This window comes from Eschrichtius robustus, chromosome 8 (genome assembly GCF_028021215.1).
Source record: "Eschrichtius robustus isolate mEscRob2 chromosome 8, mEscRob2.pri, whole genome shotgun sequence".
Taxonomy (NCBI): domain Eukaryota; kingdom Metazoa; phylum Chordata; class Mammalia; order Artiodactyla; family Eschrichtiidae; genus Eschrichtius; species Eschrichtius robustus.
Genome location: NC_090831.1, coordinates 101,939,924 through 101,965,470, shown reverse-complemented (window position 1 = coordinate 101,965,470; position 25,547 = coordinate 101,939,924). Strand labels below are relative to the sequence as shown.

Genomic DNA, 25,547 nt, shown 5'->3' with positions numbered 1-25,547 from the left:
TCATTTCTCAGGGACAAGTGAGTTTTGGGATGGTTCCTCCCTCCCAAAGCTATTATCGACATTTTGGGTCAGAAAATTACTTATTGCACAGGGCTGTTTCGTGCATTATAGAATATTTATCAGTATCCCTTACCTCTACCCACTAGATGCCAGTAGTACTCCCCCATTGTGACAATAAAAAATGTCTCCAGAAATAGCCAACTATTTCTTGGGAGGCAAAAATATCCCCCACTTCAGAACCACTACGTTAGAGATAAAGGATTGTTTTTTATAGGTGCGTTTGTCCTAAGACTCAGGCAGAAGAGAGGGGGGAAGTTCTAACTGCCATTGCCTTAACCGCTTCCTCGTATGGTGAGAAAATACAATGAATTACTAAGTTTTTCAAACTGGTATTTTCAACCATATGAAGAACCTTTAGATTTGAGATGTTTTGAGCTAACATATAGTTACTGCTTAAACTCCTTCAACCTTGAAAATCAGCAAACTAAAAGAGCAAAGTTAGGATTTAAAAACTAATGTAATTCTGTCTTCAAATGTTAAATAATCATGTATTTAACAAACAGCCTCTGATATGATGATAACTGTCTTTGTGGAAAGGCTTCACTTTGCTAATAAATAAGCCAGGATTTCACATTCTGTTTGAACTTGGGAAAAGTCTACATGTAAAGACAGTTCAGATGTGAGCTGAAATGTTGCCTGCATAAAATTCTGTGCATGGGGCAAGTTGATTGGCTCCAATTTTATTTTTAACGGCAAATGTTAACTAAAATATTACAGACCAGGGAGTACAGTAATTCCTTTTGTAAAAATGACAGCATTCTTAACATGCCTCTGATTTAAATGTTGCTGTCTATTTCACACACAAGCAAACGGAGGCTGTCTTTTCTTTCTGCATCCCCAGGGCTTTATAGTATGCCTGGTACATGCATAGCATGTGCCCTGTGTATAGTAAATAATGTTTGAATGAGTGTTGCCAGTCTGTTGACTCCTTGAGTGAAGTCAGGTGAAGATATAAAATAAACGCAAACAAGCATTAAAGCAACTTTAAAGCAGTAAAGATTCTACAGTTTGCATCAACTAAGTAATGTAGTGACTTGTGATAGCTGCTGTGGTCATCCTTTGCTCTGCCCACTACTACCCTTCCGGTTACCACGTATGTTAATTCAACCTTTACAGTAACTTGATTTGTCTGTCTCTACATCCTTACTGCTATTTCAGGAGTCCCAGCCACTGTCTTCTTTTGCCTAAAAGAAGACACTCATCAATTTATTCTCCTCTTCTTCCAATCCATTTTCCACTTCAGGAAGCCAAAGTGCACTTTTAAAAAAGTGAACATTTTGAAACACTTAAGTCACCTCCCCAGGTTGAAACCCTTCAGTGTGTTTCTCTGGTCCTTGGGACATAATCCAAAATCCTTAGTCTATGGTTCATGATCCTGAACCTCTGACTGCTGTTGGCCTTGCCTTCGCTCATCACCTTAACTTCTGCCTCTCTTGCTTTGCCAAACTCATGTTCCTTCAGATCCTGTAACTTGCCATGTTCCTTGCTATCTCAGGGTCTTGAAACTGCTGATTCCTCTGCCCGGAATCTTCTCAGCTCATACTTCGCTTGGATAATGCTGATGTATCTTTCCAGCCTCAGACTGACTGTCACTTTCTTAGAGAGCAATGCTCTGGGCCTCTGGCCTCGAATCAAAGTTTGGGTCCCCTTTACATTTGTTCTTTCTTTTGATACTCTGTTTTCCTTTCAGAGCTCTTATCACAACTTGCAGTTACACATTTGTGTTTTTGTTTAAAATCTGCCCTCACCAGATAATCTCCACAAAGTAGGTGTATGTGTCTTCTCCAGTATATGACCCATACTTAGTACTTGCCCAGTGCATAGTATAGGTTCTTGGTAGTGATTTTAGTGAACAAAGTTGAATTCGCCTTGCAAGATGGCAATATATCAGACTAACAGTATAAGTTTATATTACATTACCCTCATGTTGAATCTTTAGGCCTGGGGTAAGCATTTAATGTTGGAAGAGAGAGGGAATGATTTGTTCCTGCTTCGCATAGAATGGCATATTGGGTAGCACAGAACCATAACTGAGAACTGGTGACCGGACAGGGAACATACACTCATACATGAATGATTTCTCCTTTGCCTTATAGATAGGAAAACAAGGAGCAAAAAGTGTTTACGCAGCTTTTCAGCCTATCCAGGAGTAGAAAAGAAACTCAAAGTATTTTAAACAATTATTTCTTTTTTGCTTTAGAGTTTATTCAGATTAGTACATATCATGAGTCATTGCTGCCTAGCTTTTTGGCCAATAGGATTTCAGTATGCACTGCACTCGTATAAACTCTTGGATTGGCTTAACTACCTCTGATGTCACAATTTCCCCATTAGGAAGTCACAATTTTCTTGAAATAACATTGTACTAATAACAAATCTTGTTATTCTGTTTCATTATGAGAAAGATAATCTACCAAAAATAAAAATGCTGGAAGGAGCAAGATATCTTTGATCCACGCAGACCTTTTCCATTTACGTGCTTTAATTATCTACTGCCAACACTTGAAGATAGCTTCTTTACTTTCTTTTACAACGGTTTTTTTTTTTTTTTTCTTCATGTTTGTCAGTTAATAGGCAAATGGAGGAATGAGCCTACTTAGAATTACTCCTTCAATTCACAGTTCTGTTTCATCTCGACTGTTGAGGCTTAGCATCTTTCTACTACTTAGCCTTCCTGACTCAAAAGGAAAAGCCATTTGGACAGCCCACCTGAATATAACGTTTCAGGTGGGAAATCAGATTATATCAGAATTAGGAGAGAGTGGAGTGTTCGGGAATCATTCTCCTCTGGAAAGAGTGTCTGGTGTGGTGGTACTTCCTGAAGGATGGAATCAGAACGCTTGTAATCCTATGACCAATTTCAGCAGGCCTGAGCGAGCAGACTCTTGGCTGGCCCTCATTGAACGGGGAGGCTGTACTTTCACACACAAAATCAACGTGGCAGCAGAGAAGGGAGCAAATGGGGTGATCATCTATAACTATCCAGGTACGGGCAACAAAGTATTTCCCATGTCTCACCAGGGAACGGAAAATATGGTCGCAGTGATGATAGGCAACCTGAAAGGCATGGAACTTTTGCACTTGATTCAGAAAGGATTCTATGTGACGATCATCATTGAAGTGGGGAGAATGCACATGCCCTGGCTGAGCCATTATGTCATGTCTCTGTTTACCTTTCTGGCTGCCACAGTGGCCTACCTGTTCCTGTACTGTGCCTGGAGACCTCGAGTGCCCAATTCTTCCACCAGGAGGCGAAGACAGATAAAGGCAGATGTGAAGAAAGCTATTGGGCAGCTTCAACTGCAAGTGCTCAAAGAAGGGGATAAGGAACTAGATCCAGATGAAAACAATTGTGTTGTTTGCTTTGACATATACAAGCCTCAGGATGTAGTACGTATTTTAACTTGCAAACATTTTTTCCATAAGGCATGCATCGACCCCTGGCTTTTAGCCCATAGGACATGCCCCATGTGCAAGTGTGACATTCTGAAAACTTAAGAAACCCGGAGAATCTCCTGAAGATGTAACTGTGTCTTACCAAAGATTACAGTTAAGATGAATTCTCTTTTAGCACTTTATGTAGAGAGAAAATTCAACTGCAGCTTGTCTATGCAAGTACTAAAGAGGGTGAAATTTGTGTGCCTTAAAAATAAAACTCCATATCATGTGCGTCTATTTGAACTTGCTGTTTTTCTAGTGTTCTGTTATACATTTTTGCCTTTATCTAAATACGGACGTTATTATACATTAAAAGCAAATTAGTCTTGATTTTCAAATTACAATGATTGTGACATTGATGCCACAGAATTAGTCATAATATTTTAAAGTTTCTTTATACTAATTTTTATACTTTGCTTCCATATGTTTAATTTTTGATATCTAATAATACTTCTGTTCAGTAAACTTCATTATAGGTTTAGATCTTGATTTAATTTTCCGTGGTTAATTTTATTAATACCCAGAAAATCTGGTTGCCAAAGCTATTGACCAGGTAGGTAATGTGTTCCAAATAATTATTTTAGATGGTAGCACTTCTGGTTATGTATCTAAAAATATTTTAAATTACTATAGGTCTAATTTAGGGCAGCATTATAAAAAAAAAAAAAAAAAACAAATCACCTTTGTTTGCCAGAGCCCTTTAAATCCTAGCATAGTGAATCAGCTATGATTGCAAATTTTCCTTCTAGAATTGACTCTAGTAAATGCTCCTCTTAAGATGGTGGTATGTCTCTATTTGGGACATTTTGATAATATAGACCTAGAACAGAACTGCAATTTTGTTCATTTGCCTTTCCAAATTGTATCTCTTGCCTTATTTTGCCTCTTCCTTTTTTCTGGTAGATAAACACCTGTATAACAATGAGAGGCCTGAAGATGTGGGTTTTGTTGTTTTGATGAAAATCTCTCTGGATAATATGCTAAAGCATTGATGTCCAACTCAAATGGCAATTTGTGAGTCAACACACTGTGTGCCTCACTGTCTTTTTTAAAGAGTGGGCGTGTGGAAATCAGATTAATGGTCTTTGGGAAAGAAAATCGACCACTGTGAGCCCCGAAGGTGTCACATCAATGTTCTTTTCTTTTAATGCCGCTTTTTGTTGGGCCTTTAGGGACCATTTCTCCTTCCTCTTTTCTACTTTGAGCTGTCACGTTGTTGACTGATATTTCATAAGAATACACTAGCTCCCGTAGTCCTGGTGAGACCCAACCTAAACTGTCTCTTAGTACCCTATGCATAGAGGTCAGAGACATCTATGTCCAAGGTCAAAATCCTTGGCTTTGGTTTCCTAGCTGGTGAATAAGAACCACTGAGAGATACCCCTGAGAAAGTGTATGGCAGTGCCAGTGACTGCCCGTATTTGTTAGTTCACATGTCATTCTTTGGCTTTGAAGTCATATTGTGCCATTGGCCGAAGTGTAGCAAGCATATAGGCAGAACTGACAGTGTATGCGGGGTCTTCCACCAACGATGTTTGTTGATTTTGGCAAGCATTTTGTTAAAAGCATCTATGACCTTTAACCATCACTGCTGTCAGTGGTTAAATTTAAGTGAGGACCTTGAAGTTTTTCTTTTTAAAATCTATAGCTACATTTTTGTTCAAAGTAAACTGTGCTAAACTAATATTGCTATATATAATCTTTTCCCCTACACCCGTCCTCTTCCCTCAAAATATTGCGAGATTACTAACAGATGTCAAGGTCTGCAGAGAAATGAGATTAGTCTTTTCTGTCTTTACTGCTGTCATCCCTACGTATAATCAATGTAAGAGTGAGGGTAGTGGGCTTCCCTGGTGGCGCAGTGGTTGAGAATCTACCTGCCAATGCAGGGGACACGGGTTCGAGCCCTGGTCTGGGAAGATCCCACATGCCACAGAGCAACTGGGCCCGTGAGCCACAATTACTGAGCCTGCGCTCCGCAACAAGAGAGGCCGCAATAGTGAAAGGCCCGCGCACCGCGATGAAGAGTGGCCCCCGCTTGCCGCAACTAGAAAAAGCCCTCGCACAGAAACGAAGACCCAACACAGCCATAAATAAATAAATAATTAATTAATTTAAAAAAAAAAAAGTGAGGGTAGTGAGGCTGAAGTAGTTTAACGGGTTGCCCTACTTTTTTTTTTAATAGCTACTTTATTTATTTATTTATTTTTAGCTGTGTTGGGTCTTCGTTTCGTGCGAGGGCTTTCTCTAGTTGCGGCAAGCGGGGGCCACTCTTCATCGCGGTGCGCGGGCCTCTCACTATCACGGCCTCTCCCATTGCGGGGCACAGGCTCCAGACGCGCAGGCTCAGCAGTTGTGGCTCACGGGCCTAGTTGCTCCGCGGCATGTGGGATCTTCCCAGACCAGGGCTCGAACCCGTGTCCCCTGCATTGGCAGGCAGAGTCTCAACCACTGCGTCACCAGGGAAGCCCCCTACTTTTAAAAGTTAAATCAAAACCAAACCTGTCCAACAAATTTCTGAGCAAGCTTTTTTAAATAAATTCAGTTCAAATATTTACGTGATAGATAAAAAATTTGCACTGTGACCAAATGTGAGTTAAAAACAGTGTTACTTACCACTTTTATCCCATATCTGGTCATAGTGCTAATTTTTAATTATCATTCATGGTTTTAAAACTTGCCATTTTGATACAGATATTTACTTCACTGTGAAGGAAAGTGTTAATCGTATGGCCTTTCTTGCATATGCTTTCAGGTTTTAAAATGCCTGCATTATATAATTTTTAATATTCTTCAGCTTAACGTGATACCAGGTAACATTACATGTAGTAGCTCAAGGATTGAATCCATCCTGTAACAACACTGAGATTACCCATAACAACATTTGAAACAGTCAAGCCAATAAATGTACAGCATGCTCTAAGCTCTTACCTAATTGGCTGTGTTGTCTTTTATGTCATAATCATGCCACCCAACAGTAAGCAGTATGTAGAGTTACAGTAGTGAGACTGGGATTTTTTTTTTTTTCAATCTAAAGTTTTTCTCTTTCTCTCAAAAAAACATCTGAAACTCATAAGACATCTTTAAGAATTTCTTACAGAAACATGCTGGAAGACAGTGGAACTTGTTTTCACCCAGAAGATTTTTTTCATTTTAATATTTTCTGTTGACTGTCAGCAGATGTGGAAGCCACACCTTTTTTGTTGGGTTAGTCCTTCAGTCACTAAGAGAGAGATGTGTCTACTCAAGATTGGCACTCGGAGAAACCACACTGCCTATTCCTGGCTCATGAAATTCAGTTTCCTTTGGCTGCTTAGCCAGCACTGTTGCAGAGCCAGCGCCGTTTGGACTGCTTACATGAACATATCATTTCACGTTGGGAATCGCATGTTGTCAGAGTTGGGGGAGACTGGAGTGTTTGGAAGAAGCTCTGCTCTGAAGAGAGTGGCGGGAGTTATCGTGCCTCCAGAGGGAAAAATGCAAAATGCATGTAAACCCAGTACCAGTTTCAGCAGATCGAAGAACTCGGAGACATGGCTCGCACTTGTTGAACGGGGAGGCTGTACCTTCACGCAGAAGATCAAGGTGGCCGTGGAGAAGGGAGCCGGCGGAGTGATCATCTATAACTTTCCAGGAACTGGCAATCAGGTTTTTCCCATGTCTCATCAGGCGTTTGAAGACATTGTTGTGGTGATGATTGGTAACTTGAAAGGCATGGAGGTTTTGCATTTAATTCAGAAGGGAGTTCACGTTACAGTCATGATTGAGGTGGGAAGAAAACACATCATCTGGATGAATCACTATTTTGTCTCTTTTGTGATCGTCACAACCGCTACACTAGCGTATTTCATCTTTTATCATATTAGAAGACTTTGGGTAGCAAGGATTCAGAACAGGAGATGGCAGCGGTTAACAACTGATCTCAGGAAAGCATGTGGCCAGCTTCAACTTCGGGTACTTAAAGAGGGGGACACGGAAGTATGTCCAAATGGAGATAGCTGTGTAGTTTGCTTTGAACTCTATAAGCCTAATGATACAGTTCGTATTCTGACTTGTAAACATTTTTTCCACCAGAACTGCATTGACCCCTGGATTCTAGCCCATGGGACATGCCCCATGTGCAAATGTGACATTCTTAAAGCTTTGGGGATTCAGGTGGATGTTGAAGATGGACCAGAATCTTTGCAGGTTCTAATGTTGAATGAATTGCCTGGTACCCTCTCACCTCGTGAAGAGGGCACAAATAATGAACTTCCTCCTGCAGGAAGGTCAAATAAAGTGACCCACGTGGAGGAGGAGAAGCACCCTACTTCTCAGAACGAAGGCCCGTCTAATTCAGTAGCAGCAGACGTTCATCCTCTACCTTGACAGCATGACCTTTGAGGAAGTGGATTAAACCTGTCTGTGAAATCAGGTCCTAAGTACTAACAAGCAGTTTGTCTGAAGTGTGGTTTTTGTGTCTTTTTTTTTTGTTACTTCGGTAGTTTTCTACATTCTTTGTCAAGTCTCGGAGACAGAAAAAAAGTACTAGCAGGATTATTTTTGCCCATTTTTCACCTTTGCTAAATGTAACTTTTTGTCAGTGTGTGTTACTCCTGTGAGTATGTTTATTTCTGTATGCACATGAATGTTAAACCAAGGGCGAACTTTGCTTTTTATTTTTTTGGCCGCAGCGTGCAGCTTATGGGATCTTAGTTCCCCGACCAGGGATAGAACCCAGGCCCCCGCAGTGAAAGTGCCAGGTCTTAACCTCTGGACCGTCAAGGAATTCCCAACCAAGGACAAACTTTATTCCCTAAATTTTTTTTTTTGTGTGTGTATATGTATGTGTGTGTGTGTGTATATATATATATATATATATATATATGGCTTTATTTTGGTAAGAGAATTGTTAACATATTTACACGTTCCTTATATTACAGAAACTATCAATGAAGTTTGAAAAACGAATTACCTTTTATATACTAGGAAGAAGAAAATTTATCTTCTGATATTTATAGTACAGTATACTAATTTTGAAGTCATTGTGCTGTGTTTTCTTCATTCTTGGCATGAAAATTTTGCTGTATAGAATTTTAGTGTTTTGACAAATAGTTCTGTTCAGCCATTAGTACATCCTGCGTATATATAATGATAGAAATTTTAAAGGTAAAATACTAGCACTCCTTAAGTGAATAGGAGATATTTCAGTGCCCAGTATTGCTTATCATAATTGTTACATGTTCATAATGTATAGAAAGACCTAAATGAAGAATTCCTATATTTAGTAATAGTGTATTTATTTCCCATGTGTCCCAGCCTACTCCCTAGTTTATTTTTTGCAATTAGATAAGACACTTTAACTATGTCATATTATTTTGTAGATAAGTACCACAATGTAGAAGTTATTATGACATATTGGGATTGTTTGTTTTGTTCACTGTATTCCCAGGATGTAGCACAGTGCCAGACCCTCAAATATTTGAGTAAATGAATAATTATTATCTTTTAAATAATGTAACTATTATGTGTTAATCTGAAAAACTGGACAGTTTTATCCCAGTCATACAAAATAATGGGAACATAATCCTGAAAATTTTCATCCCAGATCGCTTTGAAAAAATAGAAAATTACAATTTTTAGCCCAGAATTCAGTATTACAATTTAGCATGTGTAATTTTAACAAAGGGCTTTGAACTCTCCAGGGCTGACACAGGGATTTGATTTCTTGTGCAACCCTAGAGAGAGCTTTATTAAGAGGAATTTCGTGAGTTGCTCAGTGCTAACAATACTGGAATCCAGAGACCGGCAGGAGGGCAGCAGTTGATTCTAACTGCAATGCCGAAGAAGACTATTTAAAGGAGGAAGGACATTCCTCGAAGGCCAGGGAGAACTGAGACACACAGCACAAACTAGGCAGATGGCTAGATGGGGGTGATGCCTTGCTTGGTACATACAGGCTTTTTTTTTTTTATACCCAACCATGGAGAGGTGTTTTGATGAAATGAATCCCAAGAGCTGCTCTTTGAAGGACTTGCATAGCACCAAGGCTGCTGAAGGATTTAGCAGGAACACTGTTTCACGTGTCTTTCTGAGTTTATCTTCAGAGTAGAGTCCTTTCCTGAAGGTCCACAGATCACACTGAAGAGACAGGACACTGAGGACCCCGTGGGAGCCACATCTGGTAGGATTCCGAAGCCAGAATAAGCTGTCATTCTCAGACTGGCCACTGTTGGCATCTCTGCCACGAGGGGCTGGCAGCTTATAGGGGTGGCTAGACTGACTTTCTCTGGTTACCTGCTGGAATCATTGGAGCACTGGAAATGAATGCATCTGGTAATGCTGGCAGTCCCCAAGCCCAGGGTTCTCAGGTTATTATAGTTCTGTGTACTTTCAGCAAATTCACGTGGGGTACGTGTTCCGAGATAGACCTAACACTTGAGGAATTTGTTATTTGCTCTTCACACTGACGCCAACATTGTTCTTTCCATCCTTCCTCTGCACTCTCGTTGCTTTCTCCTTTCTTTTCTTTCCCTCCTTTTCCTCCACTTTGTTCATCATTGTCAATCTTAGACCTGACTTACCCTCATGTGTAAAAAATTCACATGTAAAGTCTCTCGTTAATGTGAACATCAAACATTTAACACAGTGTGCTTGTGGTCTTGATTTGAGAATTTTCAACAGATGTTCTTTAAAGGATAGTTAGAATCTGTGTTTGAAATGGGGAAGGAAAGGTCACATCAGTGAACTTGGGAACTGTCATTGCTGAGTGCCTACCATGTAGCAGGCAGTGGACTAAATTCTTTCCATAGCTGTTTTCTTATGTCAGAACAAAACAGCAGTTTTAATCCTTGTCTTTAGAATGCGGTAAACAGATCAGTAAACCACTTTCACTCTGGGTTTAATAACTAGAACCTGGAAATAGCACTGCTATGTCAAATGTTAGGTATTATTCATTGTAATAGATTTTTACCTATTTTGTGGTCTGCACCATTTTCTCTTGTACCTAGTGATGCAAATGTATTTTGCCATAATGGCGTGGGCCTATAATATGAATTATTTTGCCCCCAATACCAGTGTCATAATGGATTTCCCTTGCATTTCTCCTTTGTATATATTTTTGCATTTCTCTGATAACTGATTCCCCCTGCTCACCTCGCTAGGTAGGGGTTTGATACTCCTTATAAGAATTAAACTTTTTTCCTTATAACTGGGATAAATTGGATTTATTATCTACTGAAGTGAAAATGATTCTAAAGCACTTGACCACTGATTGGGCGATGCCGTAGGTGAATTTACCTATATAGTTCCTCGTATTATGTGACACTACACTGATCGTATCCCTGTCTCTTGCTATAGAATTGTTATAACGCAGTTGTCCTGTAGAGATGTTGGTCAGCCATAATATTTACAATAATGTATTTCAAAGGATTTAGTGAGCCAGGATCTGGCATTTCTGATGGTATTTAAGCTTAGTATATACAGTTAAAGTGTTTTCTCCTTCTGCAAAACTCACTGGTTTTTGGAGCAGCATGCAGGAATCAAGTGGGAGAAAGGATCAGAATTTGAAGATGCATTGAAGTACAGAGGAAGCCTTCACACGTTGATACTGCGAAGGAGTCCATTTAATGGCAACTCCATGTTCCCGCTCCATCATTTACTGGGAGCCCTGGGTTTGTTTTTTTAGAATTTATTTGGTTTTGTACTTCATTTAAAAAAATGTTTAGTGCTTAGTAATGAAAAATAAGGATTATGGGTTATGACAATTACTGATACAGAAATATCTTAAGATACATACCTGGTTTCCTAAACTGTAAGAACTGTTTTTGGGGGGGTTGGGTAATGTACTTTAAGTTAGAGAGATGATCTGGTCCCTGGGCACAGGTGTTAGAGTTATTCCACCACAATTTCTCCAAAAAAGTCCCTTTTAAAAATAGCTACACCACAGTTTATAACACCTCCCTCTGCAACTATGCTGTCATCTTTGTCAGACCTCCAAGATATGTGTTCTTTGATTTCAGCTGCTGATAGGAATTTTCCTCATCACTGTTGATAAGCAGGGTAACCCTGATTTGGAAACTTCCCTACATCTGTAACATTCGTTGCTGCCACAGAAGTTCTGTCATCTTTGAAAACCTCCCAACTTACAGCGCCTCTTTCAGAATTCCTCCTCTGAATTCACTTGACCTCATTTCCACCACTTGCTCTTGGTTCTCATTCCAAGCCTAGTTTCCCTTAACCATCCTTTCCAAGCCCATCTCATCTTCTCCAACTTCAGCCTACAGCCAGTTGTAAGCCGTTTTAGTACTACTCTATCTACGAAGTGCTACTGAATTCCTTGACTTCAAGACTTCTTTTCTGCAGTACCATTTGCCTACCCTGAGTCATCTCTACTGATTTCCACCAGATCTTTACTTCTATTTAAGAATCCTTTATAAATCTCAACTCTTTTTTATATTCCCCATAGAGCGGTACTTCTCAGCGTTGGCTGCATGTCAGAATCTACCTGAAGGGCTTTGAAAATGCTCAATGCCCTTGCTGCACCCAAGACTTCTGGGGTGGGGCCCAGGTACCTGGTACCCAGGTGTTTCCAATGTGCAGACCAGATTGAGAACCACTGCCATAGGGCTCTTCCAAAGAGTCTTTACATTAGTCAAGCTCTAGTTTTATCCTCTGATTCCTTCAGATTTACTTGTTTTCACTTTCCTGAAAAATATAGGTAAAAATCTAAATATCAAGTTATAAAGGGTTACATTTCATGGAGAGGAATTGTTAAAGGCTTCTGGGAGTATGAAGGAGTGGATTTCAACTGGAAAAGCAAGGAACACTTAAATAAGAAAATAACATTTGAAATGGAACTACTGGGTTGGGACGGAGGGCATTCTCATGGAGGGAACAGTGAATAACAGTGTTTTTTTTAAAGAAGTTTTGAGTGTCATGTAGAATTTCGGTTTAGGAAAATGAAGACCGGGAATTTTGCGGGTAGTTGCAATAATCCAGGAGTTGATAAGATGAAAATATGAATGAAAACAGTGGCAGGTGAATTGGGTGAGATGAATAGCAGGTGGGTCATGTCCAGGATAATGTTCTTTGATCTCATTTTCTGATGGGAATTTTCTACTTCATTTCTTACTGACCACAGTCACAGTGGTTTCAAAACTTGCCTATACCTGTAGCTTTCATCTTCAGTTTAGCAACACATAGTGGATACAGAAGAGAAGGGTATGGGTCAGAAGGAGTTGAGAAAAAGAGTCAAGGATGACTCCTTGGTTTCTGACCTGGGCCAGTAGGAGGTGATGATGTCATTCATTGAGGTAGAAAATACAGTTAGATGAAGTAAGTTTAGGGTGGAAGGGGAGTTCAAATTTTTAGTATGCCGAATTTGAGGAACCCAAAGAACTTATAGGTGCTGTTCATTACACAGCTGAAAGTATAGGTCTGTGCTAATTAAATGAGGTACTTGGAACAATATAGCAAAAGGCAGTACTTAGTTGTTGTAATTTATTAACAAGACAATTCACATTAATTGTAATTTACTATTATGTGAAATTTAATGTTACTATTTTGGACCTGTATCTCCAATTACAAAGTTGTATGGCTTTTTCTCTCAAATGTGTAGCAGCCTGAGTGAGGCTGATGGCTGTGAAAGTGGCGATGAGGTAGTTGTGAAAATAGCAGCTGCAGTATACCAGGGTACCGTTACACGCACTTAACAGGTAGAAAGCCACTTAATCCTAACAGTAACTCTGAGGTAGATGTTATTAGTACCCCCTTCTTCAGATGAGGAAACTGAGACCCAGCCAGGGTAAGTAACTTGCCCAAAGTTAAACAGCCAGTATGTGGCAAAGCCTGTATCTGAACTTGGTCTGGTTCCACAGCTCCTGGTCTTAACCACTAGACTACAGGTAGCTTGAAAAGCTACTTTTTAAGTAAAGGAGAAAGTGTTTAGGTAAGTCTAGTGTTGAGGACTTCAAGGACGGGGCCTTGGAAGAAAAATCCCAGCTAGAGGCGTTGAGAGTGCTAGCAGCAGGGTGGTTAAAGTGATAACTCGTGAGATCTCAAAATAAATAATTAGGAAAGAGGAGTGTGGGCAGGTGAGGGTGTGGGTAGGGTATGTCTGACTGAGTGAAGAAGGACACTTAGGCTCTAGGAAAGGATGCTTCCAATTAGGAGGTACTGATTCTGGAATTGGTAGTTCTCTTGTGTAAAAACTTTAGTCAGAGGGGTTTTATAGAGCCTTCCTTTCCTCTGACGTTGGAAAGGGGCAAAAAGTAATTTTTATAATTCTCTTAATAATGTCAGTTTGTTTTAAAAGTTCAGGCCTAGGAAGCACAGTTGCCTATTGAAAAGAACGCCAAGCCTTTACAGCAGGTGGCCTGCACATTCATATCCTTGCCCCGGGGCAGAGCATCTCGGAACAGTGGTCCCCAGACCGGCAGCGTCAGTATCACCTGGACTTGCTGGAACTGCACATTCTTAGACCCCACCGCAGACCTGTGGAGTCAGGAACTCTGGAGGACCCAAAAGTCTGTTTTAACAAGTCTTCTAGCTGATTCTGCTGGACCTTCCAGTTGAAGAACCTCTTCTGTCGCAGAGGGTCAGTTCACTTTCACAGAAGGATGCATCATACAGTTGTAATCAGAAATAGCGTAAATGAAAATAATTGTGAATTTTAAAGCATGACACAAATAATAGTTGCTGTTAAGTTTTCTAGAGACACATTTAGGCATATTTCAGGTATCCAGCTGCTCTGATTTATGCATGGCTTGTGCATTAATGCTTGCTCCTTTTCTCTCCCAGTTCTGGTTTCTCTGCCACCACTATCACATTGCCAAGGGAGTTGTGAGGAAATGAAGAGATTTTAGACGGTTTATGAATTTCAAAGTAGAAAGATAGAAAAAAAACCTGAGAGGCAGAAACAGCTTAGGGCAATCCATGCACTGGACTGAGTAGTCCGCACTGGAAAAGGATAGTGTTTAATACCACCTGTTCACTAAAGGTCTGAAAATTGAACATACTAAAACAGTGGGCTGTAGATGAAATTCAAAAAGGAATCATGTAAATTCCTCGGTTTGGATCCATAAAACCAGCTTCACAAATACTGGAGGGAGACTCAGTTTAGTATCTTTAACATTGTAGCTGAAAGTAAGTGCAAGAGGCGCACCATTGAGCATCTAAGCAGGCCATCTTAAGGTGTGTGGCCTTTCCTACTGCATTAATAGCAGCGTTGCTTCTGTAACTGGAATTGCTGTCCTTTTCTTCACATTAATGGTGAGATTTTACTTATGTGGCAAATTCACTGATGAATCATTTCATGCATTCATTCATTAAATATTGGTTTGCCCTGGAAATACAGGGGTGGATAAACCCAGTGCCCTCATGGAGCTTACTTTCTACTTTCTAGTGGAAAGAAATTATAAAAAAAAAAATTTAATTTATTGAATAGTTATAAGTGCTGTGTAGAAAAACAAAACAGGATGGGAATTTGTCAGAGGCAGAGTTGCAGTTTTTTTGTTTGTTTGTTTGTTTAATTTATTTATTTATGGCTGTGTTGGGTCTTCGTTTCTGTGCGAGGGCTTTCTCTAGTTGTGGCAAGTGGGGGCCACTCTTCATCATGGTGCGCGGGCCTCTCACTATTGCGGCCTCTCTTGTTGCGGAGCACAGGCTCCAGACGCGCGAGCTCGGTAATTGTGGCTCACGGGCCCAGTTGCTCCGTGGCATGTGGGATCTTCCCAGACCAGGGCTCGAACCTGTGTCCCCTGCATTGACAGGCAGACTCTCAACCACTGCGCCACCAGGGAAGCCCGGAGTTGCGGTTTTAAATAGAGAAGGCTTTGTCAAGAAGATGAACAACTGGACAAAGGCCTGAAAGGAGCAAGGGCCCTGTGCTAGAACACAGAGAAAAACTGGGGCATGTGCCAGGAGAGCCCTCACTCTTCTGGTTGGTGAGGGGGCCCTGTCATCTGAGGAGTGTTTAACCTGGAAGGTTGAAGACAGTGTTAGCTGACTTGAACACCTGAAGAATGGCCTGGGGAGAATTTAGATTGTCTCTTCTCTTACAGGGGTTACAAGTAGGTAAGAGAGTGACAGCTAAAAGGAGAGTGTTGCCCCCTGTAAACAAAGAACTTTCAGGTAGTGGGTCCTGCCCATAGACAGGCCATTGCCTCCGAGAGCCGAGAGTTTCTCTTCCCTAGAGGAGTTTGGTGGTTTGGATGTCGTTTTGATGGTGGTGGCAGCGGCGGTGGTGAGGGAATTCAAGCTCTGGAAGGGTGACTGGATTTATACCTTTGAAGTCTTGCGCAATCCTGAAAATCACGTGTTGAGATTAAAATCATTGTTATTCCACCCATAGTTGCCATCTGGTGGAAAAACAAATAACTGCAAGGTATCGTTCAACAGATATTTAGCGAGAGTCATTATATGCCAGGGAAATGTAGTTCAAAAGGTTTGGGGTTCATTTTTCTTTGACTTAACAGAATGTTTGCTTTTAAGATTGATTTACTTTCCAAAAATTCTTTTTTCATTTTGGAACTTTGTCTGCTTGTAGGCTCTTGGCTTATCAGGAGCAAATCACTCGCAATCCTCAAGATTCATGTTTTATAAACCTTCCATCTCTGAAAGGACAGTAGCTCATTCTCTGGTATGCTGATAGTGTTGTGGAAAGTATAATTTGGTTTTTAGAAATATCTTCTCCCAATTTCTGTGTCAACGTGAGGACATCATCCATCTTCTCAAAAAAAAAAAAAAAGTTTGAGATAATGTATCGGCAGCAAAGGACCTGTATTATTTTCAATCCATTGTGGATTATTTTGTAAAAACACAAGATCATGCATTTCACTCATTCTGAAATGTATAATGAAAATAATTTGGACTGAGGGAGGGGACGGATAGTTATGTGAAAGAAAAACTTGAGTAAAATATTATTTGTGGAATCTAGGTGGAAGGTAAATGTCGGAACAAAAGAGATCGTTTGCTGTGGGTTTTAGCTTAATGATTTCTTCACATTTGATAAAGGAATAGGATCAGTTAAGTCAGTGATTTTCAAACCACTACAGACTTTTTTCAGCTTTTCTGTATGTTTGGACATTTTCATAACAAAATGTTGGTACAAAATCATGTATTGGGATGTCATGGCAATGCCACGTCACTGCAAGTTTCTACAGACATACTCTCTGTACTTGTCGGGGGACAGGTAACAATCCATGGCATTGGTCCACGGATCACACTTCGCATAACTGATTAAAAGCTTATTTTACTGTATTATTTCATATAATACTCAAAACACTGTTTGAAAAAAGGGATATAATTCCTATTCCATCAGTGGCGAAACTGACCGAGAACAGTTGAGTCTCTCAGCTTGTGTCACACCTTGAACACTCAGGTCTGATTTCCTTCCAGGTTTTGGTACATTCTTTCCTCGCTGAGAGGAGAGCAGTGCAGCAGACGTGAGGGTGAGGTGAACTGCATTACGCAACCGGGGTTGGAATATTGTAAAGATGGCAACAGCCCATTTTCTTCTATACAATAAAGATAAATGATTTTAGGGATTTACTGAACATTAGGTAGTATAAGACTGTAAATGTAATATACATTTAAAAAATTTACTTTCTATATCATTATAAGGAGGGCAAACCGCACCCCACCCCCCAACAGACAAACAAAAAACCTCTTCATAGAATAGGCAGAACAAGGCAGCCCAACCCAGGAGCTTTCAGAGTTTTCTAAAATTTTCTATAATACCATGAAACATCGAATGAAACAGGGGAAGGGTGAGGGGGGATGGATTAGGAGGGGGTGATGCCTTCTTTCACTTTATGTATGCATATAGAAATTGACTTCACAAATTTACATTTATCATGCTCCCTTTTCCACTGTGAACATGATCATTTTTCCTGTTAAGACTTTCAGTCTGTGCAGATTGGAAGCCCAGCCTAGTGCTCAGTGATCGTGCTTCTCTGTTTATATTTGTGCTCGGAGTGAGTGGTTTGGTAAATTCTTCACTTTCTGGCTCTGTAGTTACAGGGTTAAGGAGAATTTGCCATCGGCTTAGGGAGATTTAAGCTAATCATTGAGTTGGAAGATATCTATAAAGGAAGACTGAAGGATCTGCTATTAGCTAATATTAGAAGAAAAAAGTTTTATAAAAACCTTGTAATATTGATGATGGGAAGAGCATGTGTATTTTTTTTTCCAAAAAAAATAGTTTTATGCTTCTCAAATCACATTTATGTTCATTTGGATATAAACTCGCCTCAATTCCTACCAGCAGACAATGCAAGAAGCCTTTGGTAGTTTAGGGGGGTTTAGATTTGCTTTAAGGGCTTTAGAGTTGATATAAGGGATTTAGATAAGTTATAAGGCAGGGTCTTTTGTGAGCACCTGCTTCCTAGTTTACAGATAAAGGTCTAGACATATCACTTACCTATATGTTTTTTTAAAAGATTGCTGTAAGTTTTAAGGTATGATTTCTTAACATTTGAAAAGGCAATGGGATTGGTTAAATCAGTGGTTTCTAAACCTTGGGAATTCATGGATAAAAAAAAAAAAAACACCAATGTCAAATATAGCCTCTTATTTTTTTGCCAAGAAAGATCATTAACCACTACAACAAAAAAACTAACCCACAATCTATTGTTAATAACATTGTATTGCATAGAAGTGACTTGTACATACGATTTCTACTGTTAAAATATGGAGGAAATTTAGCTTTATTAGAATTACTTTGTAATCTTTATATTCATTTCTTTACATTGAATCAGTGAAAACCTCATTCCACACTGGTCAAAACTCCCCCCCTTTCAGATTTAATAACTTTCCAAAATCCATTACGACTATAAGGACCTCATTATTTTCTGTAAAATTTGAATATCGAATGATACCAGACCCTGCAGAGGCTTTAAAGGTGCAGTTCTAATGCAGTTCATGGTCTAAGCAGGGGAGAGATACAGTGATGCCATACAGAATTTGCTTGCTTGAGGACAGGTATATTTCATACCTTCAGAGAGGACGGGAAGTGCTAAGAAGGCACAGGATGAAGACCTGGCATAAGCTGGGGAAAGCGTCACAAAGGAGGAGAGGATACCAGGAGTACATTCTACCTCCTCCTCGTTCTCTTCATTCTATCGGCTCCTTGCTCTATCCCTCTCAGTTTAATGAGCCATAAGTTGATCAGTCACCACACTTGATTGCATGGTCCGGGCTTAGATTTTCACTCCTCTACAATCTATCTGTGCGACCTCGGACAAGTGTCTTTACCTCTCTATGCTTTTGTTTCTTACCTTTAAAACAGATACTAGCACCTACCTTATGTGTTTGAGGGTTAATATATATGAAGCCCCTAGAGTAAATTTTAGCTGTCTTCAAAATGCAGTCTTGATCATGTGACTCCCTGACAAATATTTGGATGGCATTCCCTGCTCTGGGGATAAAGACCAGATACCTTTCCAAGGCTTATAAAGCCTGTCCCTTCTCTCCAATCTCTTCTCATACCTCTACAGCCTCATTCCCTTCACTGAAGCCCGCTGAGACCAGCTGTCTCCCACCCCACCACATGGTCCCTTGGTCTGCCGTCATTTCCCAACTGATTCCTCTTGGTCTTCATACCTCCATTCACCTCCTCAGGGAAGCCTCTGTGACCTCCTCAAATAGATTCAAAGTCTTGCTACAACCGCATAGCACAGGGAGATCAGCTCTGTGCTTTGTGACCACCTAGAGGGGTGGGATAGGGAGGGTGGGAGGGAGGGAGATGCAAGAGGGAAGAGATATGGGAACATATGTATATGTATAACTGATTCACTTTGTTATAAAGCAGAAACTAACACACCATTGTAAAGCAATTATACTCCAATAAAGATGTTAAAAAAAAAAGTCTTGCTACAGACTCTTATGGTGCCAGAAATGCTCAGTAGTATACATCAAGCTGCAGTCATTTTAGTTCGTGTAGTTTGTTTCTTCCACTATAAGTTCTGTGAAGGCAGCAAACCCATGTCATTTTGCTCACCAGTAAACCCCCAGCACTGAGCACATTGCCCAGCAGGGAGTACGTTTTGATAAATATTTATGGAACAAGTGGATGAGGTACGGTAAGGGGGAGGAAACTTGTAGAGAATGTCAAAGGCTAAACAAGCGGTTCCCTTTATTGGAAGAGAAAATATGTTCTCAGGAACAGTGGAAGAGAAGGCTGGAAATGTAGGTTGAGGGAGACTTGGATGGGTGAAGAGACTGGCACAACAGGGTGCCAGCGGGGAATAATCCATTGACTGGCTTTAGGCGTAAGAAGTGACCAATAGGAAATACTGGTATTTATGCCGGAAAACTGGGAATTATTTGATATCTAGTAAAATCAAATTCATCATTGTTACAAAAAAATTGATCATGAATTGATAACACCTGAAAAAATAGTTTAAGAAACTTTCTCCATGGGCCGCATAGATTATTAGAATTATTAGACAATATTTTATTTGTCATTATTAAGGAGAAAATGGCACCTCTTTGAAGTGGGGCTCTTGTACTTTCTCAGCGTTTTCCTGGCTGAACACACGTTGGCAGCCTTCCCAGGAACCATCTCATAGATGACCACAATGATTTGGCAAGCAGATAATGTTTTTCTCATCGTTATACAATCCTTTTGAGTCAAAGAAGCAATGCATGTTTCAGATCAAAAGCAATATGTGAACAATAAGTACTTTTTTAGAAAAGTGTATTTGAGGTTTTATTTGGACAGCTGAGCAGACTTACCCTTTGCAGACACAGCTGCTTGTTGTGGTATCACCACATTTCAATTTTGTTATTAGTTCACCATGACTTTAAGATACTCAGTAACTTCTTTGGTCTCTAAGCTGAGCAGGTGAATGGGAAGGGTGGCAGTTGGTGGTTCTCAGAGGGCCCACGTACAAGTTAAAACCCAGTAAAATGTGGAGAAAGGTAGCATATGTGGTATATTATTTTTCTGATGTCCGGATCGTAACACCCCACCCTCACCCTGCCACGCCAGTTGTGTATTCAATTGGTTGTGTATTCAGTGGCCTTTTCACAGGGAGGTCACTGATTGGTAATTCCACATGTGTTGGCCAGCACCCAGCAAAATATATGGTGTGCAGGGGTGAACCCTTGGTAGGAGTGGGGTATAGTGTGGTGGAAGAGTGGGTAAGAAGAATAAAGAAATGTTGCTTTTGGATTCTAAAGGCAGGGATTCAGTCTCTGTTCTCCCAATAACTTTGTGATCTTGGGCTGGTCACTTCTCAGCCTGACCACTTCATCTGTAAAAGAGAATGACAATGGAGAAAGAGACAGGGTGATGATGAGGATGAAAGGAGATAATATATGAAGAACTCTAGGGAGACAGAATATCTGCTCATTGGCAGGTGTGTGGGTACACTAAGTTCCCGTGGCCGCTTCTGCACCAGGATGGCCCCCTGTTATGTGTTCCGCGGACAGAAGTTCATTGAGGATCCTGGGGCCTAGAGCAGAAAGCTGGCGTATGTGCATGCTCGGCTTGGAGAGCAGCATCTAGGATTAGCCTTCACACGTGGTCACACTTCACCTGCCTTTAACTTGATAACTGTTCTTATGAAAGGACACAGGATTAAGACAGTTGATACCTAATGAGACTAAATCCATCATTGTTACAGTTTCATAACTGATAACATCTGAAAAATTAAAAACTGTCATTTCTGCAAGAACAGCACAGATGGAGAATTAGACAATATTATGTTTTTAGACAATAAACATCTTATTTTTCTCACAAAACTAGTTCTCTGTGGCATCACTCATTGTGCCTCCTTCCCTCTGAGATATCTTTCTCTCTCCCGTTCATATGGACAAGGTTCGTGTCCTATACTTTCTTCTGTAAGCATGTAACTGAAACTCAGTCAACCATACTGGTTAATTGTTTAAATTATGCAGTTGCATGGAGGGGGAGATACAGTGGTGAATGAAACAGTCTTTGGCTTCATGGAGCTTAGTGAGTAAAAAGTAAGACGGTAATAGAGTTTGCAGTTAAGTATTACAGTTACAAAGTGACTTTAAAGGAAAAAGAAAGGGTGCTAGGATTGCATACAAACAACATAGGGTATGGCTGATTCAAGGTGATTCCGGGAATCACTGAGGGTCAACTGAGCAGGGATCTGAATAGTTGCTAGGAGGTAAGTTGGTGGTGGTGAGATGGACAGTGTGAAATTTTTGAAGGAAGGATGGTGGAGGTCGGGGCATGGACATTGAGTGAGAGAGAGATTTGTGATGAAGCCAGAGTGATAGGTAGTTTGGAGCCAGAGTGATAGGTAGTTTGGAGCCACTTGAAGTGTAGGGCCTCAGAGGCCTTGCTGATGACTTTTGGTGGAAAGTCAGCAAAGAATTTTTAAGCTGGAGAAGAATTTAAACAGCCAGATTTAAAAAAAAAAAAAAAAAAAAAGATTGATACCAATGAAGAGGATAAGTTGGGGAAAGTGAGAGTAGAGTGGCTATCAGGAAAATTTCTGAGGCAGGAAGACCACTTGAGAGGCTGCTGTTCTTAGCCAGTTGAGTCACAGTGAGGGGCAGGAACAGCTTCCGTGGGGTGTGAAGAAGTGAGGAAGGATTTCAGAGGAATTCCAGGGTGAGCAGGATCAGCTTGGTGACAAGGTTTAGTGACAAGTTGTATGTTGGGAAATAAACATGGAGGAGATGGTGGAGGTGAGAATGGTTTCCAGGTCTCTCCAGGAGGGAAATAGGTATTGATACTCACTGAAGCAGGCAAGCAGGAGGTCGAGCAAATAATGGGAGAAGTCATGAATCCCATTTGAAATTTGTTAAGTTTAGGGTGTCAGTGGGATGTGTCAGGAGAGCCGATGGGTGGTATTGGAGAAGCAAGTCTGAAGCTGAAGTGAGATGCGGAGGGGTTGGTGGATCACCCTTTGTGATGGTGTTGGGATTGGGAACATGTGCAAAGTGGAGCACCTCAGACCTAACGATGGATGGGATGGAACCTTAGCGAGGACACAGGGAAGAACAGCCTTCTGATGATGGTAGGTCTTCCTTTCTCCTCCACATCTAGGGCCAGGAGGGCTGTTCCTCATTCCTGCTTTCAGATCATTGCTCTTCCTCCCTCAGGCGAAATCTCTTTTGCCTTACGGAGTGCATTCCTGTTCACTATTACCACTTATTACACTTTGAGTTTTTCGGTATTTATCCATCTCCTGGTTCCTCTCCCATGGGCATCCATATCTTAGGAAGCCTGTGATCCAGGTGCCTATCTAAGTTCTCTTCTTTAGCCTTAGAGGATTCAGTGTCTGTAGATAGTTATCACTTTTTTCAACAAAGCTTTATTGATCCCTTACTATAGGCAGGCACTGTGTTAGGCACTGGGTTCACTAGAAAACAAGACAAAGTCACTGCTCTGGTGGCTCTTATATTTTGGGGAGACATACAGTAAATACATATCTGGTAGTGCTGTGTGCTAACAAGAAAAACAGCAAGATAAAAGGGTGTGATGATGAATGGGGGAAGGAGTGGGGCTTCCTCTGAGGAAATGATGGTACTGACACCCACGTGAAGTAAGGGCGTAAACCATGTGGATATATGACGTGAATAGGGTAGAATACAGTGTAAACCATGTATTATCTATTGCTGGTAACAATTTATCCCTAAACATAGCAGTTTAAAACAGTAAGTGCATGTTATCTCACATGCATTTCTCAGGATTAGGAATCTGAGAGAGGCTTAGCTGGATGTTTCTGCTCCGGGTCTCTCGTGAAGTTGCAATCAAGCTATCTGCTGAGATCACACTCGTGGTTCAATTAGTCATGAATTTGCTTTCCAGTCCACTCCCGTGGTTCTGGGCTGACGTCAGTTCATTGAGGGCTGTTAGACTGAGGGCTTCAGTGCCTTGTGTCACAGCGGCTTGCACCCCCCCGGGCATGTGATGGGAGAGCGCACTGCAGGCTTCCACAAACTAATCTCAGAAGTGACGTACCAGGCTTCCCTGGTGGCGCAGTGGTTGAGAATCTGCCTGCCAATGCAGGGAACACGGGTTCGAGCCCTGGCCTGGGAAGATCCCACATGCCACGGAGCAACTAGGCCCGTGAACCACAACTACTGAGCCTGCGCGTCTGGAGCCTGTGCTCCGCAACAAGAGAGGCCGCGACAGTGAGAGGCCCGCGCACCGCGATGAAGAGGGGCCCCCGCTTGCTGCAACTAAAGAAAGCCCTGGCATAGAAACGAAGACCCAACACAGCCCAAAATAAATAAATAAATAAATATTAAAAAAAAAAAAAAAAAAAAGAAGTGACATACCATCACTATTTTCTGTTATCCATACCTTAAGCTGCCTCTCTTTCCTGACTTGTCTCCCTCATTGCCTACATGTCGTTTCCCAGTTCAGCTTTTTGCCTTCCTCTCATTTCCCTTTTCATCCAAGCTTTCTAGAAGGACAGTTTATATTGAGTTGGCCGTTCATTTGGGTTTTTCCATAAGACGTTACGGAACATCTTATGTAACGTCTTATGGGAAAACCCGAACGAACTTTTTGGCCAACCCAATATTTGCCGTCTCAACTTTATTACAACTTGTCCTTTTCTCCTTCTGCAGATCAGTTCCTACTCTTTACCACTCTACTATCTTCTCTGCCAAAGGTGACCAGATGGTGGTAGAGACAATCAAATTTCTGCTGATTTGAGCTGATCTCCCTTGTGGTACTTGATTCTCTTTCTCTCAGGACTCTCTCCGCTCTTGATTGCTAATGTGTCGTATTTCTCCTTCTGCTTCTGACATTACCAGCCTCCCCTGGATCCAGTTTTTCTGCCAGCTTTGTAAATATAGGTATTTCATGAAGTTCTGTTCCTCACTCTGTTTTTACTATACTTGGTCTTCAAAGCTGACCTCTACCAAAACTAAACTAGTAATCCAGGACCATGCCCCCCATATACCCACCACCATTTACAAACAACACACACACACACACACACACACACACACGTTGTTCCACCTGTATTCTTTAATTATTTTTAGCTAGTGGAATGCAGACACCCCAGTAAAAACTGTGAATCATATTTTCCCTGCCTTTACACATTCTGTAACTCACCAGGATATGTTGATTGTCTCCCAGCTGTCTCTCCTCTGCCTCTCTCTCTTTAGCCCATGAATTGCCCTAGATCAGGCCCTTACTGCTTTTCACCTGGTCTCCAGATAACTGATCCCAATCTCTTTTCTGGTCAGTTGTCATCTACCCTTGATGCTGCCACCAGTTACTTGTCTAAATTGTGCTTCTCAGTGTGTCAACACTGAGGTTACCTAGCCGTCATCGACTCCTGACCCACCGGCAGAGATCAGATTTCCTTGCTTGGCACACGCTGCATTTGGCCATCTGGTCTCTGTTGGTCTGAATGGCACAACTTGTGTTCCATTCACCCTTATATTTGATGCTCCTGAAGTATAAAAATTCTTACGTTTCCTTCAAAAGGTCATGCGATTTTATGCTTCTTGCTTTTTCCCTCTTTTATTTTCCTGAAACGTATTTTCTTCTCCCTTTTCCCCTTACTCAACCCACAGGTCATTCAAATCACAGGTCCTTTGTCCTGTTCCCCTCTCCTCCCCAACCGTGCCCCCCAGATAACAGAGTTAATAACTTCCTTTTCTTTCCCCCCACCTTTGCATAGGTCTCTGTGATTGCTCCCGCCCTCTGTTTTACTGTGTATCCTGTCTCTCTCAGGCGGTGTGAGCTGTTTGAGGGCAGGGTCTTTGGCTCATCTGTCTTTATGTCCCCAACACCTAGCAGAATGCCTGACATGTTGTTACCACTTTGTAAATGTTGATTAAATATCATGCAATTGGACTGAGTTAGTATGGCTTTAGGTATGGTTTTACAGAGGAAATTAAGACTCCAAAAACCTAAGTTCATCAGCGCCCTTGCTTCAAAAACACTGTTTGGTTACTTGGTAGAATTTAGCACTGACAGACAGAAGAGGTTGAAAAAAATGAAATGCCTCCTAACTTAGAGTATTAGATATCAAGCAATTAAAAGGTTTTCTGAAGCCAATTGTAAGGCATTTATGTTGTGCTTTAAAAATATCTTGCCGTTCCAGCTTTATACAATTACC

At 41.0% G+C, this 25,547-nt stretch overlaps 3 protein-coding genes across 8 annotated transcripts in view; all 3 read left to right on the top strand.

The window, feature by feature from the left end:
- CADPS2 (calcium dependent secretion activator 2) overlaps positions 1 to 25,547 on the top strand; it is a 552,288-nt gene that overhangs the window by 168,829 nt on the left and 357,912 nt on the right. The gene's annotated exons all lie outside the window — the stretch shown is intronic.
- RNF148 (ring finger protein 148) lies at positions 2,647 to 3,558 on the top strand. Its single transcript, XM_068549385.1, has one exon. It carries the CDS (start codon positions 2,647 to 2,649, stop codon positions 3,556 to 3,558), a length of 912 nt encoding a protein of 303 aa, XP_068405486.1.
- RNF133 (ring finger protein 133) lies at positions 6,733 to 7,866 on the top strand. Its single transcript, XM_068550072.1, has one exon. It carries the CDS (start codon positions 6,733 to 6,735, stop codon positions 7,864 to 7,866), a length of 1,134 nt encoding a protein of 377 aa, XP_068406173.1.